At 34.0% G+C, this 20,140-nt stretch overlaps 1 protein-coding gene across 2 annotated transcripts in view; it reads right to left on the bottom strand.

Annotated features, from left to right (window-relative positions):
* Positions 1 to 20,140, bottom strand: part of LOC149780707 (DENN domain-containing protein 11-like) — a 46,665-nt gene that overhangs the window by 8,874 nt on the left and 17,651 nt on the right. Inside the window, exons 5-8 of one of the 2 annotated variants that reach the window (XM_089937753.1) lie at positions 14,268 to 14,406; positions 8,021 to 8,143; positions 6,857 to 7,007; positions 2,754 to 2,822 (exon numbers count right to left, since the gene is read on the bottom strand). In XM_089937753.1, the coding sequence (XP_089793879.1) occupies positions 2,754 to 2,822; positions 6,857 to 7,007; positions 8,021 to 8,143; positions 14,268 to 14,406 (482 nt within the window). The remainder of the gene's footprint in view (positions 1 to 2,753; positions 2,823 to 6,856; positions 7,008 to 8,020; positions 8,144 to 14,267; positions 14,407 to 20,140) is intronic. The other variant, XM_089937754.1, reaches the window with a different exon arrangement.

Raw genomic sequence — 20,140 nt, 5'->3', positions numbered from 1 at the left:
ATGAACACACAAGTGTTTTAGTGGCATCAACTGAAAGATATTTGTGAATTGAGCTGATGCATCTCAGCTCAAGATATGCAGCCCTGCATATGTTCATGACATGTTGGTGCAATGTGAGAGTACTGTCCAGAGCAACACCTAGGTTTCGTACTGATTGTGTGAATTTAATGTTGGTGTTGCTGATATTTATTGTTTGAGGTAAAGGATGTGAATGAGAAAGTCTTTGTGTTGTGATCAGAATGGCCTCAGTTTTATCATCATTCATCTGCAGCTTGTTACATGTCATCCATGATTTCACATCAGAAATGCACCTCTCTACACCTTGGATGTTAGCATCAACTGCAGTTGGGTGGCTAGACTTGTATATCTGGGTGTCATCAGCGTACAATTGACGAGACACTGGATGATGATATATGACACTTGAGAGTGACTGAGTGTACAGAATGAAGAGAACAGGTCCAAGAACAGACCCCTGTGGAACACCACAACATAGATCAACTGGACTGGAGTGTATTCCATTTGCAGATACAATTTGTGTCCTGTTGACCAAGTAGGACTTAAACCACAGTAATACTGTATCATGAATGCCAAATACATGCTGGAGACGGTGAAGTAATATATCATGGTCTATTGTGTCAAATGCTGCATACAAATCAAGGAGGGTGAGAGCTGTAATCTTTCTGCTATCCAATGCAGAGAGAATGTCATTAACTACTTTTAGAAGAGTAGTTTCAGTACTGTGACAAGTGTGATATGCAGATTGTACATTGCTAAAAAGACTTTGAATTTAGATGAGATACAAGCTGGGATAGAACAACCTTTTCTAAGATTTTTATATGAATGGGAGATTAGAAACTGGGTGGTAGTTCTTTAAATTATTATGGTCTAGTGTTGGTTTCTTCAGCAAAGGCTTTACAATGGCAGTTTTGAAAAATGATGGGAATTCCCCGGATGAGAGAGAGGTATTAATAACATCAGTTAGTGAAGGCAATACTGCATCTAAGCACTCAAGCAGCAGTGATGTTGGAATTGGATCAAGTTCACATGACTTTGGTGCAATCTTCATCAGGATTGTACATACAAAATCCACAGAGACAGGTTCAAATGCTGCTAATGGTTGGATGTGGAAGTATTCCCTCTCATCTAATAGGGTGGTTTAGTCACTGCTGGTCCCTGACCGTTTTTTTTTTAAATTGACAAGACTTAGACCCCCCATCAGATGGGCGGGAATGCTCCCACATCCTATCAGGTAGCACCTGCTTTTAGTTCAAATGCAATCAAAAGTGAATGAAATGCACTCCAGGATACCAATCTTATAGATCCCATTCCAATCAGTCTCTACAGACACAACCAAAGTGATTAGAAGAGCTGGAAACATATCCACTCATATCATCAGCATCCAACCATGAACATCACAGTACTGGTGTCACATGATGTGCTGGATGAACAGGGTTTACAATGTTCAAAGAGACTAAACACCATAGAACTGACAATGCTGTCACATAATGTAACTGCATATTGAGAACTACAATGTCTGCACTTAGAATCATAGTCATATGCAAGTAATGATGACAAATACATTACTCCCTCAATATAAAGCTGTTGATAGAAATCATACAAGTGGATAACCTTATACATGACATTACTTTATACTTAAATATATTATACACACTATTACTATTAAGGAAATGGGTTGCATGAACATACATACCTTATACAAGGGACCTCTTTACAGTGAGATATATTATATACAATATTACCAATAATGGATTGGGTTTCATAAGCATTAACACTTTATACCAGGGATCCCATATAGTGAGGTATATTATACACAATATTACTATTAATGGAACAGGTTTCACGAGCATGCACACCTTAATAAAGGGACCTTATAATGAGGTACATGCATAATTACTATTAATGAAATGGGCTTCATGAACATACACAACTTGTACAAGGTCCCCCCTTATAGTGAGGTATATTATACACAATATTGCTATTAATGAAATGGGCTTCATGAACATACACAACTTGTACAAACTACCCCCTTATAGTGAGGTATATTATACACAATATTACTATTAATGGAATAGGTTTCATGAGCATACACATCTTAATCAAGGGACCTTATAATGAGGTACATGCAATATTGCTATTAATGAAATGGGCTTCATGAACATACACAACTTGTACAAGGTCCCCCCTTATAGTGAGGTATATTATACACAATATTGCTAATAATGAAATGGGCTTCATGAACATACACAACTTGTACAAGGGACCCCCTTATAGTGAGGTATATTATACACAATATTACTATTAATGAAATGGGTTTCATGAACATATACACTTTATACAAGGGACCCCCTTATAATGAGTTATATCATACACAATATTACTATTTAGGAAACTGGTTTCATGACCGTACACATCTTAATACAAGGGATCACCTTATAATGAAGTATATGCAATATTACAATTAATAGAATGGGTTTCATGAATATACACAACTTATAAAAGGGACCCCTTATAGTGAGGTATATTATACACAATATTACTATTAAGTAAATGGGTTTCATACCCATACACATCTTAATACAAGAGAATACCTTATAGTGAGGCACCTTACACTGACAGAGTACTCTAATATCTTCTACATAAGAGATAGAACAAGTGGAAGTCATTATGTCACCATGACTATAAATTTATGTATGATCCTTATATGCCATCAAATTTTTTCATCTTCTACTAACGTTATAAACAACTCCTCCTCATCCAAGGTTTCCTCTCCTAGTTCTTCATATGAAAACTGATGGGCCGATCTAAAAGCAATAAGATACACCATGGTTTCATTTGCGTAGAATCTTATGAGTATTAATTAAGATAGTTTTGTAGCAGAGATTATTGATGATATTTTTCATGTAACACTCCTAACACTGTAATATCAAATCATAATAATTATTGTACGATGCCGACATAATACTGAGCAACTTAACAGTGCAATATCATGGAGCAATTTAAATTGTGAACTTAAAGAATGTGATAAAAATGATACTGAACTAAAATATTTTTGACATGAAGTTCATTAACTATCTGAATAATACACAGTATAGTATACACAGTATATTATGCAACTCACACATTTCATATCTAGTTAACACATTCAGGTGTGATCCTCTAAGGGTATGTCTGTGTGAGTGTCTCAGTATATATCTTTATTATATGCTCAGTTTTTTCTCCATTAACTGTACATTGTCAGAAACATTCAGTGTTTATCGGTTACTGCATTTGTATGGGAAAATATGAACCAGTTTTTTGGCTGGAATACTGCACGACCTTAAGAGTGCAGTATATCCATCCGACACAACGAGTTCATATTTTCCCATAAAAATGCAGTAACCTTTTTATTATATGCTCATTTTCTTATTCTACCTAAGGCTTACTTATATAAACAAAACACACTACAAGAAACAATGTAAATGAATGAATGCCGTATTCCAAACTAAATACACAAGTGCAGATTTATCATAACATAACAACATCATTATTAAAGCACACATAACTCTGCCCAGATAAATCTGAACTTAGTCACGCGCTCGACATAACTTTTGAAAGAAAATGGTGTGTCTAGTTAAAATTGAAATTTTTGCATTAATATGGTGAATGAATGCGCATTGCAACAACTTTTCCATTTGATCTGGAATGAATATATTTTGGTATTTTGTTTCAATTCAATGAAAGTTTGTGATTTTGGACTGGATTCATCTGTGCAAATTATACACGAAATACATCAGATTGAAGCGGCACAGGAGAAGCATGTTTACATCTGCAAATGTGTTTCTGTTTCTGTCACTGAATGTTTGAAATCCTAATGTGGGAAAAATAGGAAGTCTTTCAATTGCAGTTATCAAAAAGACGCTATGGAATTTAATGCTTATTTCATTTTGAGTGCAGTAAGGAGGATGCAATTGCACTTATCATCAAAATTACAGCACAATTTTGAAATGTGTAATCCAGATTGAAAACCTATGACATGGCTCATGTAATTCGGATTTGCAGAATTAAGAACATACATTTTGAGGAAATTCAGGATGTAAAACTAAGTATATTTTATTTTGCCATTCTTATCACCGGCTAAAGAGAGTATATGACTTGTCACTTGTACGTTATTTGTAAGGACCTTATCTTGCGTCTGTTATATACTGTAGCTAGACTAAATCCGTAATACTGTATCAATGCGGAATGTGCCAAAGCAGCTGGTATGTGGCAGTCCACGAAACATGTTTTAGTTCATTCAGAAACAAATTTAAACAACCACAATGTAAAGAGCCTCTTACGCGAGTGTACATGATTTGTGTACAAATCAAAAGTGCTGGCGTCTGCGTCCATTGTTTGTTTACAACAGAAAGCAGTCCCTTTAAGCATGTGAATGCTATATGTGTATTGACACGCGGATTCAATATCGGGTAATACTGTATGATTCTGACAATGTAAAGCTAACAGGGATAAAAATGAGCATATAATAATTTATGATACAGCACTCACGTGTACTTCATACTACACTCACATACGCCCAATAGTATATTAGGAACTACTTTGTAAACACATTATGTACACTCACGTAGTAGGCACTTTACATTTTGGTTGATTAAATTTGTTTCTGAATAAACTAAACCAGATGTTTCGTGGACTGCCACATAAGAGTTGCTTTGCCTTATTCATGTTAACTTTCTTGATACAATGTTTTGGATTTCAGCTAGCAATAGACGCCAGATTTCATAAAATTGCTGGGTCCCTACAAAGATGATGCAAGTGACGATGCAAGTGACAGGGCATAAACTGTCTTCTTTAGTTGGTAATAAGAATGGCAAAAAATATACTTACCGTTTCACATCCTGAATTTCCTCAAAATGTACTTTCTTAGTTCTGCAAATCTGAATTACATGAGCCATGTCATGGGTTCTCAAGCTTGATTAGACATTTAGAAATTGTACTGTAATTTCGACTATATTCCAAGCGCAATTACATCCTCCTTACTGCACTCAAAATGAAATAAACATAATATTCCATAGCATCGTTTTGATAATTGCAATTGAAAGACTTCACATTTTTCTCCACATCCAATGACAAAACAGAAACACACTTGCAGTTGTCAACATGCTGCTCCCTCACTGCAGAAATCCAATGAACTTCATGTAGAATTGACACATATTCATTCCAGATCATATGGAAAAGTTATTGCAATGCTCATTCATTCACCATACGACTCCAAATTTCATTTTTAAGTAGAAATAAATGCTATTTTCTTCTGAAAGTTATTTTTGTCTAGCACGTGACTAAGTTCATATTTATCTGGGTATTAGTTCTGTGCGCATTAATAATGTTGTTGTGTAATGATGATTTTGCGCTTGTGTATTTAGTTTGGAATACAGCATATATTCAGTTACTTTGTTTCTTGTAGTGTATTTTTGTTTATGTAATTAAGCCTTAGGTAGAATAAGAAAATGAGCATATAATAAAATCGTTACTGTATTTGTGTGGGAAAATATGAACTCGTTTTGTTGGATGGATATACTGTACTCACAAGGTTATGCAGTACTTCCATCTGAAAAACTCGTTCACATTTTCCCATACAAATGCAGTAACCTATAATTAACATACTCATACATGATCCTCTGCAGGAATATTCTACATCTTGTACTGCGTGCTGCATACTAAAACCAAATGTATATGAGATCATCTACAACATCTTGTAAGATCCCCTGGGAATTATGCAGCATAAGTGGGCCTGGGATTGATCATATGGTTGATATCTGCTTAGTAGTCAAAATATCTGAGCAAAAGACCAAGAAATATCAGTTTTGTTTGACTGTGTAGGATCTTTGGCTTCTTGGCTAGGTGAAAGATGACAAGAGCATTAAGTCAAGAAGGTAAGGTAAGCATCAGAATTTGACTTAACACAAACAAACTGAGCAAGTTGCACAGACTAACCAAAACGAAGGAACCTGAATAATCAAGTTGCGAATCTTATTCAAGCAATGCTTGGTAATTATCAGGTTATGAATCTTATCCAAGCAATGCTTGGTAATTATCAGGTTACAAATCTTATCCAAGTAATGCTTGGTAATTATCAGGTTACGAATCTTATCCAAGCAATACCTGGTAATTATCAGGTTACAAATCTTATTCAAGCAATGCTTGGCAATTATCAGGTTACAAATCTTATCCTTGCAATAAATGGTAATTATCAGGTTATGAATTGTATCCAAGCAATTCTTGGTAGTTTCAGCAATCTTTGCCTACTGAGGTCTTGACCTTACATATTGATACTGTGGAAAATTTCTGTAGATCTCTTCACCACCTTAAAAATATCCCGGTTGCCATAAAGTGGGAGCAAGGGGAGATAATCTGTAAGAGCTACTTCCCTTTATCTATGATACTATATTGATGGAAAAACTTTTCTCATCTTTCAGAGAAGGCTAGATTCAGAGGAAGTAAAAGTTGTTTCTAAATGCTATTGTCATCAGGTGATGTATTTGATAGTGGAATGCTGTCTGTCTTCAATTAAATCAAATGTTTATCTCCTTTGAGCCACGAGTTTTAAGACTCAACAAAAGCACATTATTAAAATTTAAGTATCCATGTAAAAAATATTTTCTTTTCACAAACCAAAAATGGATACATACAACAAAAAAAGTTCATGAATTTACAGTGGTCCCTATAACTAATTATTCTCAAATTGTCATAAACAATGTAATAAATATGAATGGACAATTTTTCCTGGCAAAAGAGTTACAAAGTGTAAACAATGATATATGCTAAAAAATAATATTTTGCAAGATGACAAAGACTTTACCTTAAATTATTTAACTTTTGGTATTTTTCTCTGTCTGCAGAACTAATTTTCAGCAATTCCTTCAGGGCTGGGAAATGTGTTCGCACAACCTGGTTATCGACATATACATCATAGAGGTCATGTTTGCTCTCAAAAATCTTCTCCGTTGTACCTTTTTAAGGAAACAATTTTTAATGTAGTCTTTTTTATTTTGAATTATAATTTTAACAAATAGTCCATTTATCCTCTTTGCAATAAATTATAAATTTATTTTTAACTGGGAATATTTAACGTAAAGTTAACCTGATCAAATTTATATTGCTCTTTCCCAAATATGCACATGTAAGTTGCTTGATTCTTCACCGAAATTATATACGGTGAAACTTCCTTAGACTGGTCACAATTGGGACCAACCTTAAACAAGTCAATTTTGGGACCAACATTTTTGGCCAATTCAGAGATATGGGCAATATACAAAGCTCTAATCATCATTAGAAAAGATTGACTGGGACCAAATCATGGCTAGTCTGCAAGAGAATACCAAATGGATACCTTAGGAAAATTTCACTCTCAATTCTCAAGCCTACATCAATAAGTACTACCCTGTGGATAATGATACCCTATGCTGAGGTACATAACAAGTGAGTGTGTCATACTTGGTATGCTGTACATAAAAAAACAAATGATGATAGTACATGCTCGATGAAAAATTGACTTTTAAGGGATTAAAATTGATCAGAACTAACATAAAGTAATGTAAATCACCTAGTAACTTAAAAAATGAGTCATCCAATATCTGAGAATCCATGACTATATTTATACCATATAATGGACTGCCTTATGCTGCCAAGTTTTAAATTCACTGTGTGTGTTGTAACATGTTTAGGCTCGAATAAACAGTAACAGAGAAAGAGTGAAAATAATAAGCTTTTTAAAATTTAACAAATAATTTATTTTCCTGGAAGAATTATGTAAAAATGAAAAAAGGAGAAGAACTTATGGCTTCAAGAATCAAATCCAAAAATAATCTAAGAATAATCCACGAATTAAATTGCAAAAGCCCTAGTAATAAATGTTCTAATAATTTCAAGTTTGAATCCTGATGGAAAATCCAAGATAGATAATGATGACGTAAGTTTTAAATTCACTGTGTGTGTTCTGATAATAAGTAATGTATATACTTACAAGCGATGTAAGCTACTTCTGTTTCTAAGGTCTCTATATCTGCAACATTTACATAAAAATGTGGTTTTATGTCCTCTCCCAGGCCAGGTACACTGTGAAGGGCTAGGCAGCAAGCACAGTAGACTGCAACATTAACAAAAATGCTTAAAATAGGTAATATGAATACTGATAATACAATAAGTTATGTTACATTAAACACTTAAAACATCTGTACTGTAAATATATGCATTTTTTTAGACATTTTTAAAATGAAGACCTTGCTATTATGATCAGCAAAAATCTATACAGGTAAATGAATGTCTACTGTTCATTATCGTTCTTTTCATGAACTGCGACATAAATATGGAACTTAATGCATCTTGTACATTACAAAAACATAGTATAGAGAGAATTTTAAAAATATGATTCGGTGCACGATCTGTGCTAGAAATAGATCTATTAGCACTTTCTGAAGTTTTTGTTCTGTTATAAGTAGAGGGCTCCATAATATGCAGTAGAAAGCACTTAAACTAACCTGATAATAAAAGAAGATACCAAACATGGTATTACTGTTATTGATATTTTATTTGCAAGATACAAGACATAATTTTATTGATCTCAATCAATCAATCGAGAGAGAGAGAGAGAGAGAGCAAGAGAGAGAGAGAGAGAGGAAGAGAGAGGGAGGGAGAGAAAGAGAAGGAGAGATGAGAAATCAATTCCATGTCTTCCACTGAATCCATTTTAGCTGCAAAGCAGTATATCAAATACGGAAATCAGCCAAATGCCAGGGTTCCTACAAACTTTAAAAAATGTAATTCCATGACTTTTTCAAAACTTTTCCAAGACCTTTTCACCAATTTCAAGAGAACCATATACATGAATTTACAACCCCTAATGCTTATCTAACACATATATTTAACACAAAAAACATTTTACGGCTAGCTTTGGGTATGTTTCATCCTTTTGGATGTTACGTTGACTAATGCATGCTAAATTTTATAACAGTTTTTACAATGGTTACTATCTTTATTTCAATTGAACATCCACTCAAGCTAATTCTTTATTAGGGAGAGACCATTTAAGTTTCCAAAGTGTTATATTATTCGAATAATTATATCTTGTGATGAATGAAAGAATTAAACAAAATTCATAAACTTAAATTAAACGACCAGTCCCATAGAGTATAAATGCAGTCAGAATTAATCTAAAGTTCATAACTGTGTACATATAGATTTAGCCTCATGAATCACATTTACTTTTCAAGGATTAGACATGTGGTTCACATTTAAGTGTAAACTGAGTGGGTTTTTCTTTTCTTTTTAAACAGAAGCTGCTATCATTGGGAGTTGAATTATCCATACCTCAGTGGATTATGTTACATTTTTAAACAGTAAGATAACTTTGCACTGTTCATGAGAAGACCAAAAAGGTCTCATGTCAGTTTGTAATTCTGTTCAGATTCCTTTGAATAAAGTAAAAGCATAAACTTACTGCAAAAGGTTTACAATCAACCTTTTATAAATGAAAAAAGTACAGTAGTAATAGTAGTTTTTGAAGCATTGCGACTATGTGAATATTATCTAAAACTTGATTTGCATTATATCTATTATATAATCTTCATTAGAAATGTGTATAATTGTCTGATAGAGATTTAGATAAATTGACATCTCTCTCTTTCTCTCTCTCCATAAACCTCTGTAGAGCACACTTGCAAGGGTAACATATAGTAAACTACACCCACTTGATAGAGACCACATCTATTATGTGATGAAAATCCTCAACAACTCCATGAGAAAGATTGGTGTGCTGAGCAATTCTCCACGAGCCACCATGGCAATTCTGTCAGGATGCATAGAGAGATGGTGGAAATTTTTTTTCTTCTTAATCCTCTCCACTCTCCTGACCCACCATGTTGTGTGGGGTTCCAAAAATACATGTGAGTTGTACCGTATATGTATACAGATACGGTATATAAATTTCATTGCTCTAAGTCAAGTAGTTTTTTAACAATCTTGCAAACAAGCTTATCAAGACAGAATGATTGCCAGACATGAGCATGGCAGTGTTTGCGGTGGGGGCATAAATAATTATTTCATTTGATAACACCAGATCATAAATATTATCTTCAATATAACACATTCTAATACCTTCCTCATTTGGCCATTACATGATGTCATTGTGACATCAGCAGGTGTTATTTATACATGCTACTTAAATAAAAATATTACAATAGTCATGTTATACATGAAAATATTATATTACAATAATCATGTTATACATGAAAATATTATATTACAATAATCATGTTATGTAGAATCGTTTTAAGGCATACATTTCCATCTTTTATATAATGTATTTATTTGTATGATTCTAAAAGATATATAGTAAATATGATTTTCTGGGTTACGGGTTCAAGAAGGTCATAGAGTGGGTCTTCATGTTGACATTTAGAAATCACATTTTGATATTCATTTTGAGTCGAAATGTGGGATATTTTTGTACACTTTATGAATATCAATTTCCTTACAGTAAAATAGTTCTTTCTTTATTAAAAAAATAGATTTTTGACCCCAAAAAAACACACGATCCAATGTTTACAGAAATGATGTATCATTGTGCAGAATTACTTGACATGCAGAATTGGCTGACATGGTATATATATATATATATATATATATATATATATATATATATATATATATATATATATATATATATATATGCCTTGAAGTTCAGAGCTTTTGTAGCCAGGGACAGATACAAGTAACTACTATCATAAAAGCACTATATTCTATTAAGTATGTGATAATAATAGTAAACAAATATTTCAACACTGCCCACCCAAGTACAGTGTTCTACTAAGACTGTAACAACAGGATTGAAAAAATGTTCTGAAACATGTAACAAGAGACAGGTATCAGCAGCCACCATCACACAAGACAATTTTCTTCATGAATGCAACAAGAGAATAATCAGATGTTCTAAAAGCCAATAAATGGGGACAGGTAAAAGAAAATCCTATTACATAAAGCATCAAGCTATACTAAGAATGTAATAACAAGAGCTAAGAATGTAATAACAAGAGCTAAGAATGTAATAACAAGAGCTAAGAATGTAATAACAAGAGCAAACAACTGTTCTGAAAGTCTGTAACTGGGGACAAATATTAGAAGCTACCATAAACACTATGTTACACAAATATGAAAAACTGATGTCCTCAAGGTCTCTAAAAGGGGACAGGTAATAGCAGCAACCATTACATAGATACAGTGTTCTACTAAGAAGGTAAAAACAAGAATAAACAGAAAGTCACACACAGAGGACACATAATAGTAGCCACTGTTACACAAGTACAATGTTCTATTAAGATTGTAATAACAGAAAAACATGTTCTGAAAGTCTGGTACAGGGGACAGGTAAAAGCAGCCACTAAATATGATAACAAAAGTGAACAAACGCTCTGAAATTTTGTAGTTGGGGACATATATTAGTAGCCACCATTACATAAGCAGAAGATCATACTAAGAATGTAATAGCAAAAGTGAACAGCTGAAATTTTTAGAGTAACCTAAAAATATAAAATTCCTAGTAAAATGTGTTTCTTCAATAACACTTACCCAACCATAATACCGACTGACAAAAACTACTACTACTTGCTAATCCAGCTCTCCCAGGTCAAAATGTTTAACAAGAAAGATAAAAGTTATCTGCCCACCTAGGTGGCAGTTAGAGTTATCTTCCCCTGACATCTGGATTGGCACCATATCCCATGAAATCATCAGTTACTACTGGAGCAGAAGGCATGCTCTCTACAGTAACGTAATTGCAGGGAAGCTGGGAGGGTGTATGTGTATTGTGATTGGGTAAGTTTTATGAAGAATCAGACTTCACAAGAAAAAAATTAGTTTCTTCAAAAAAAAAACATTACCCAATCATAATACCTTAGGAGAATAGGCAAGAGTTGGAGGGAAATACATCTCTTTACCCCGGAGAGGTCATCTCCAGTTCCCTAAGGTATGTGAGACAGCTTCTAGATAGCCTGACTGGAAATAGACTCCATACATTAGGGAGTGGCTTCAAAAAGGGAGCAATTTTCCCTCCTGCAAATCTGTCATAAGTCATGAAACTGCATCTTTACACAGCTGTCAAATGACCTGGAAAGGTAACCTTTTGCACTATGGGCAAATGTTCCTTCTGACTGAATCAACCATTTTAAGATGAAAGATCTCTGAAAAGACTTTTTATAAGTGCACTCGGATCTCCATCCCATGGCATGGATAATTGCAGTTAAAGAACAGTTTCACTCATATGCAATGTTCATGGCAACTGTCCTAACGCTGTCAGATGATATGTAAAGCAAATTCATTGGTATGGGTTCAGTCTCATATGTGGAAAAAATATTCTGGACAAAAGTGTTTGGGTTGACTCAGCATCCTTTCCCCTTTTCGAAGGCAAAATGAGGCGTGATTTCCCTCAATGCAACGACTCAGTTTTTATAGATACCACTTCCGAGTTTGTACTGAAAACTTACAAACTAATTGTATGGATTTTGTGAGGCCTCTCTGTCTGTACAGAGCATGCTACTTGGCACAAGCAGAATTAGTAACTGGTAATTTCACAGGCTTTGGCACCAATCCTGGTATCAAGGGGAGATCACTCTATCCAGCTGCCACCTAGGTGCAGATAACATTTAGCTATTTAGGGGGCGCTCTCCAGTTAATATGTACTTTTGAGAGAGTGACGTATGTAAGGTGAAGTAGTTTGCATTTAAAACATGCCCAATGGAGAGAATGTTGGCATACCTCTATGCTACATTAATGTAATGCGGATGATATTTCTTTGGATATTGTACTTTTGGAAATTTTACATGATTTAAACACACTGCTAACTAAAATGACTGCTCCCTTGTGTTAAAAAATCAGCCTGAATTAGTCTAAAGTTCACTATCCATAGCAGCTATTAAAATAGGGAAAATGAATTTTGCTAGACTAGACAATACCAGCTTCTGAAAGTGTAATGAATGAATTACCAAATATATAAAATATAAAAAAAGTTATTGGCTCTTTTTTATACAGTTTACCTCTGAAGCTCAGGAAGTGAAAATGACCAAGTAGAGCTAGCACTTTTTTGAAAGGTGCACATCTGAAGTAAAGCCAAACTGTATACTCTATAACCTATAGTACACCCACCAATCATACACCAAAATAAAGGGAATTAAAGGTTCTTTGAATTATACCTAAGATATACAAGGTCTTTTTTAAATAGCCAGTATAACCAGTGAGGAAAGCGTGGGAAATTCTTTTTCTTTAAAATCCTAACCCTATGCAAAATACGAAACTGTAGAGCGCCACCTTATCTACAAGTTTCAACCTGGGAGGACTGGATTTGCGAGATACTAGTAGTTCTCACCTCAGGTATTAATACTGGGTGTCATAATTTGAAGAAATAGTCTGATTTGCCTAATTTTATTGGTTAGTTTAATGTTCCTAACAATAGGGAGCTATTCAGTTTGCTAAAACCTCATATCTGAATAAAAATGACAAGACTTCATTACAGGTGTCTTGACAGCACTGCATGAAACTGCTTATCATAGTTAATTAGGCAGAGTACAACTACTCCACACATTTATAGTTTTACTCATAAATTAATCTCCAGAACTGTATGATGATAAATGGCTCCAATTAAAGATGTGCTAAAATTTACTAATGCTGAAACGTTGACTTACATTAAATATGATAAATTAGATTTGTCCCCATTTCTTTCCTTCGTATAAGTGAATGTGACTTCTAAGTTTGACTTCTAAGTTTGCCCTTGTGTTTATCTAGTGTTGTGTTCACCACAATAAGCACTGCTTATCTACAGATGCATAAACAGTGACTGTAAGTTTCATAATGTTTTCTTGGTTTTTTTATAAGGATGATGAACAAATGCCTATCAAGTAATTACTTTATGTGCCTCTTAACAGGCATATTGATCTGCAAGTATATATTTTTCATCTTATTTCCATATAATTCCATTATCAGCAAAAAATTAAACACAGAATCAAGTCCTGATATGAACCCATATATTTACACGAACAGAATATGTCCAGCAAGTTTGACAAAGTTTTAAGCATTGGTAACCATATATGAACAATCTATTGCTAGTTGGAAAACTTTTAAACAGTGATAACCATGTATGAATACTTTATAGCAAGACGTGCATATCGTAAAACATGGGTATACCAAAAATGGAGTCTTACAGTACATACAAAAGATAATATTACCTCTGTAACAAACAACACCAATAGGAGGAGGAGAGAAGAATAATATCCTTCTTCTGAGTAAAGCATACTTCCACATAATGAATATCTGTTCCCCAAAAAATCGTGTAAACTGAGAGAAGCAGCCAGCTGGATGCGTAATCTGCAAGATAGACAGTATTATTATTTGTAGGACTGCAAGTCTCTTATTTTTCTGCCACAAATGCAGCTAAAACTAAGTAAACGTGCTCTGTAAAGGAACAGCATAAACAAGGTTTATAGTAATATCACAGATTTACAAAACCAACGGAGCCTTTACCAAGACATATACTGCAGTATCATTAATTTTTGTGGGGTACCAATTTTCATGGATTTTGTTGTTGCCCTGAACCACAAATTTTTAAAGACAATGGAAAATTGTACACATATAACAAATCAATATCTTTTCTGTAATCTGATAATAACATAATAACTTTATTTGTGTTTGTTTTATTTGCACCCTTTACAAAAAGAATTATGATGAATTCTATATTATTTCAATGTACATGTATCTTCTATACAGTATCCAGCAAATACTATTTTCACTCTTTGTTACATAAATATAGTGAGATATGAGAAAAATCCTAAGGTATTCAAACACTTGTACCAATGAAAAGGAAAGAAAGAATAATAAATTATATTAGTACATGTATATGAAAATTAGATTTAATACTTATTCAAAACATTCTTCCTTGAAGTTGAATTGTTGTCATAAAATTTAAATCCTTGTGAAAGCATGTCTGAGTTTATCCATTCATGATTAATCCAAATGAACAATATGACTGTAAAATATTAGAACTATCACTTGAAGCACAAACAGTAATGAAACAGCAGGTATATACGTTAAATACTGCAGAGCACTGAAACTTACATTTCACTGATCTTTGGACAAAACCACTAAATCAACATTAAAGTAAGTCTACCTGTACGCACAGATTAAATAATCCTGAAACTGTTGAATTAAACAAGTCTAGAAAATTAGGTCCAATCCTTCACACATTTTTGCATGAGGCACAATTATACATTTAGTATCAACTGGCCTGACTGATGAAGTTTTAAGTAAACTCTTGTTGTTGAAGTTGCTTTGTACTTAAGGCAGACTCAAAGAAAGGAGTGATTCCATTGTTTTTCAGTTTAGTTAGCATCATCACACTTTGATGAGTTCTAAAAACACTGACATTGTTACTGATTCCTAATGCACTGACCAAGGGTCAACTGGTCACATATCTGGTTTGCATGTGGAATAATGACATTATCTAAATAGATGGGGTTCAACGCTGAATGTGACCACTCTTAATCCACCTTGTTAATCCTATGGTCATCAAAAAGCAACTGAAGTTTTAACTTTGTGAACATTGGTTTATTGAAGAGATCATATAAATGTACTTTAATAACTGATAAACTTAGTTACTGTTGGCTGCATTGGTTCAAACTGAGGTTGAGATGAACTGATTCATTTTAACAGGTGTTAGATTTGTGTGCATATATGTAGTAGTACCGCTTTAACCACTGAGGCAACCACTGTTATCAGTATAGTTTTGTTATTTTTCTGTGTTCTCTATTTGGGATATATAGATGTTAATCCAAAAGTTAAATGCAGATATTACCTGAGATATGTAATGGTTATGTCCCTGGAACTGGTAGGTATTTCAGTCTGTACAAAAGTTAAATACAGGTAATCCCTGAGATATGTAATGGTTATGTCCCTGGGACTTGTAGGTATTTCAGTTTGTACAAAAGTTAAATACAGGTAATCCCTGAGATATGTAATGGTTATGTCCCTGGGACTTGTAGGTATTTCAGTTTGTATAAAATTAAATACAGGTAATCCCTGAGATATGTAATGGTTATGTCTCTGGGACTTGTAGGTATTTCAGTTTGTACGAAAGTTAAATGCAGGTACTCCCTGAGATACGTAATGGTTATGTCCCTGGGACTTGTAGGTATTTTAGTCTGTACAAAAGTTGGGTTTTACTAGGCTACATATGGTTTGATATCACGGTGAAGGGTAACTTTAAAACAACACAACAAAAATCCTTAAGATTATGAAGAAATATAACAGGAATGACGTACACATATACATGTGAGGAGAAGCAGAACTATGTGCTGTGGGTGCACTTGATTTGAAGATTGAAAAAGTTTACATATGTTGCAGTTTACATGTATCCGGAGTACCTGTACTTACAAACATGCAAACTTTGAAAGACAAAAGCACAAATTTAAGTACCCACAAGAGTAAATGATACCACTGTATATCAAATCTCAAATCCTGTATAACCTTTCTACAAAGGAAAATTAAAAAAAAAGGATAAAATCTCTTTCACAGAAGGATGTTTTCTCAATTTTTAATCTTAAGGAGTCTTTCTGAACTATCTTTAACAGTAAAAGAGAAAGAAAGCATATGTGTCACGATTTTAATGCAGGTCCTCTGCATCACAATCAGGTTTAATTTGACATTTATTACAAGACAATGCCTTCCTCAAGAACACACCATGTTATGCTAACCATTGAGTCACCACAGCTTGTACATCATAACGAGGCACATATGCCACTAGATTTACAGGGTGAGACCAGCTGGAATTATCAATATGTGACCTCATGTACTCATACCAAACAGGTTACAATGTTACACAATCAGACATACATACCACTAGACTTACATGTTGAGACAAGCTGGAATGATGAGTAAGTGACCTCATGTACTATCAGGTTACAATGTCACACAATTAGACACATATACCAATAGACCTGCATCTCGAGACCAACTGGAATGATCAATATGTGACATCATGTACTCATACCAAACAGGTTACAATGTAACACAATCAGACATACATACCACTTGATTTACACACTGAGACCAGCTGGAATGATTAATATGTGACCTCAAGTACTGTCAGATTAAAATGTCACACACTCAGACATACATACCACTAGACTTACATGTTGAAACCAGCTGGAATGATGAGTAAATGACTAATGTACTGTCAGGTTACAAGGGCACACAATAACACGTGCATACCATTAGACTTACATGTTGAGACCAGCTGGAATGATCAGTAAGTGATCTCAAAAACTCATACCAGTCAGGTTACAATGTCACACAAAATGCAAAAGCTTTTATCCCCAAACCCACAAAAATGATCATGTTTGTAAATACACAAATTCCAGAAAATATTATGAATACAGATAGTCCTTCCTTGAGATATTGTGCTGACATTACAGGTAGGATGATTAAGTTAACACTACAACTGACACCCTACGAAAAATATTGTGCTGACATTCCATGTAGGATGATTAAGTCAGCACTATAGCTGACACCCTATGAAAGATACTGTGCTGACATTACAGGTAGGATGATTAAATTAGCACTATAGCTGACACCCTATGAAAGATATTGTGCTGACATTACAGGTAGGATGATTAAGTTAGCACTATAGCTGACACCCTATAAAGATATTGTGCTGACATTACAGATAGGATGATTAAGTTAGCTGACACCCTTTGACTGATAGTGTGCTGGCATTACAGGTAGGATTATTAAGTTAGCACTACTGCTGACACCCCATGAAATATATTGTGCTGACATTACAGGTAAGATGATTAAGTTAGCGCTACAACTGACACCCTATGAAATATATTGTGCTGACATTACAGGTAGGATGATTAAGTCAGCACTACAATTGACACCCTATGAAAGATATTGTGCTGACATTACATGTAGGATGATTAAGTCAGCACTATAGCTGACACCCTATGAAAGATATTGTGCTGACATTTCAGGTAGGATGATTAAGTTAGCACTACAACTGACACCCTATGAAAGATACTGTGCTGACATTCCAGGTAGGATGATTAAGTTAGCACTACAACTGACACCCTATGAAAGATACTGTGCTGACATTCCAGGTAGGATGATTAAGTTAGCACTAAAACTGACACCCTATGAAATATATTGTGCTGACATTACAGGTAGGATGATTAAGTTAGCACTACAACTGACACCCTATGAAAGATATTGTGCTGACATTACATGTAGTTTGATTAAGTCAGCACTATAGCTAACACCCTATGAAAGATAATGTGCTGACATTACAGGTAGGATGATTAAGTTAGCACTACAATTGACACCCTATGAAAGATATTGTGCTGACATTACAGGTAGGATGATTAAGTTAGCACTATAGCTGACACCCAGTGAAGCCTACAATTTACTTGCTACATGTTGTAATAATTGGCAAATAAACTTGGATGCCAACACCCAGGCAAGATATTTATCAGAAAGGATCAGTAAACATAAAACACTCACTCAAACAATAAGAAAATATTTAGTGGACTTGAGAAATTATGCAAAATTTGAACAACTGCTTACCTGAAAAACTTTGGATGATTCCCTGCATTAATTGTTCTTAACACATTATCAAATGCAAGTATATAACTAAACAAAATGACATTCTGAGTTAGCAGAGTGTTCTTTTTTAAATTAAATTTTTACAGAAGTTATTTGGCTCAAATATCTATCATGAAATCCTATTTGGCCAGCATGTAGGCATATCTGACACACATCAGACAAGTGATTAAAGAATCAGAAATATAATTATATTAGTAACATTTAAAATAGATTTTAAAAAATACAACTGTTTTGTACAAAATTATAATCATTTTTTTAATTAATTTGTCCTGAAAATGAAAACATGCTGTTAATATCATTAAATTGTTATCCTTTTTACTTGGGAATTTCATCCTTTACTGAAGGATAGTGAAAAGTACTGTAGTATGTACAACCAGAAAAAAAAAGAGATTTTGTGTTTGGTATTCCTTAGAGTACATCTGTGGGAGAGCTCATTAGGCTAGTTTGCGTTGGCAAAGTACATAAAGTGAACGACCCAATTTACTTGCATTTCAGAAAATCAGAGATGTGTGTTGAAGAAATAAAAGTTGTTACACTTTGCTTACAACATCTTTATTAAGGATTACTAACTATTACATGATCAATGGCAATATTTCTTTGAAGTCCAATTTGACTTCATACAAAAAATGTAAAATATGATTAATCTGGCAGCTGAAATGGTAAAGCAAGCGCAGTGATTAATTTTGATGGCAAATTTTGAAACACAAATGAGTCTGTGAAGGATAAGACATTTGTGAAGTGAGCAAAGTGAAGCAAACCCAAATTTCAGAACTTCTGGCTGACAGAGTCAGATTTTATGAAACTCAGCAGCTAGTGGTGGTACATTGTAAACTTTCATTTTATACTGTAAGCATCACACCAGCATTAGTCATTCTGAAGTAATGTATGCAACATGTGTCAACACAACACCATCTTGCATTAGGAAGATTCAGAAAGAGCATTTTTAATGCTCATAAAAGTTCTGAAAGTTCTTCAGAGAGGTCTAAACAACATTACTGTCCAGTCTCAAATGAATACAAAGATAAAAAGTAATGACACATGTGACAAATTCAAAGCATCCGACAGATTACTGAGAGTAACAAAAGTCAACAACTAAATTTTAATAATTGATCAAACGGATTTCAAGGACAGAAACTGTGCCTAATTTTTATTTAATATGTTTGGTTTTGATTTTGTTATTGCCTACACATATGTGTGTGCATGTGTGTGTTAATGATACATGACAATAAATTCCAGTTTTTGTCTGGAAGTGAACTAAATATCTCAAGGAAATCATATCATTTTAATTTATTCAAGTTTGAATTTCTAGTCATTGTTATTGGCTCATATGAGTAGATTACTTAATCTCAACTGTAAAATGCTGCTTATTTCGCTCAAGTGCACTAATACAGACACCTCCGTAGATAAAAAACACTTTTTGTTATCTCTAAACACCCCTCCTCTTATT

Source organism: Sinohyriopsis cumingii, chromosome 16, assembly GCF_028554795.1.
Source record: "Sinohyriopsis cumingii isolate HCF-2022 chromosome 16, ASM2855479v2, whole genome shotgun sequence".
Classification (NCBI taxonomy): domain Eukaryota; kingdom Metazoa; phylum Mollusca; class Bivalvia; order Unionida; family Unionidae; genus Sinohyriopsis; species Sinohyriopsis cumingii.
This window is presented reverse-complemented; position numbering and strand designations above follow the sequence as displayed.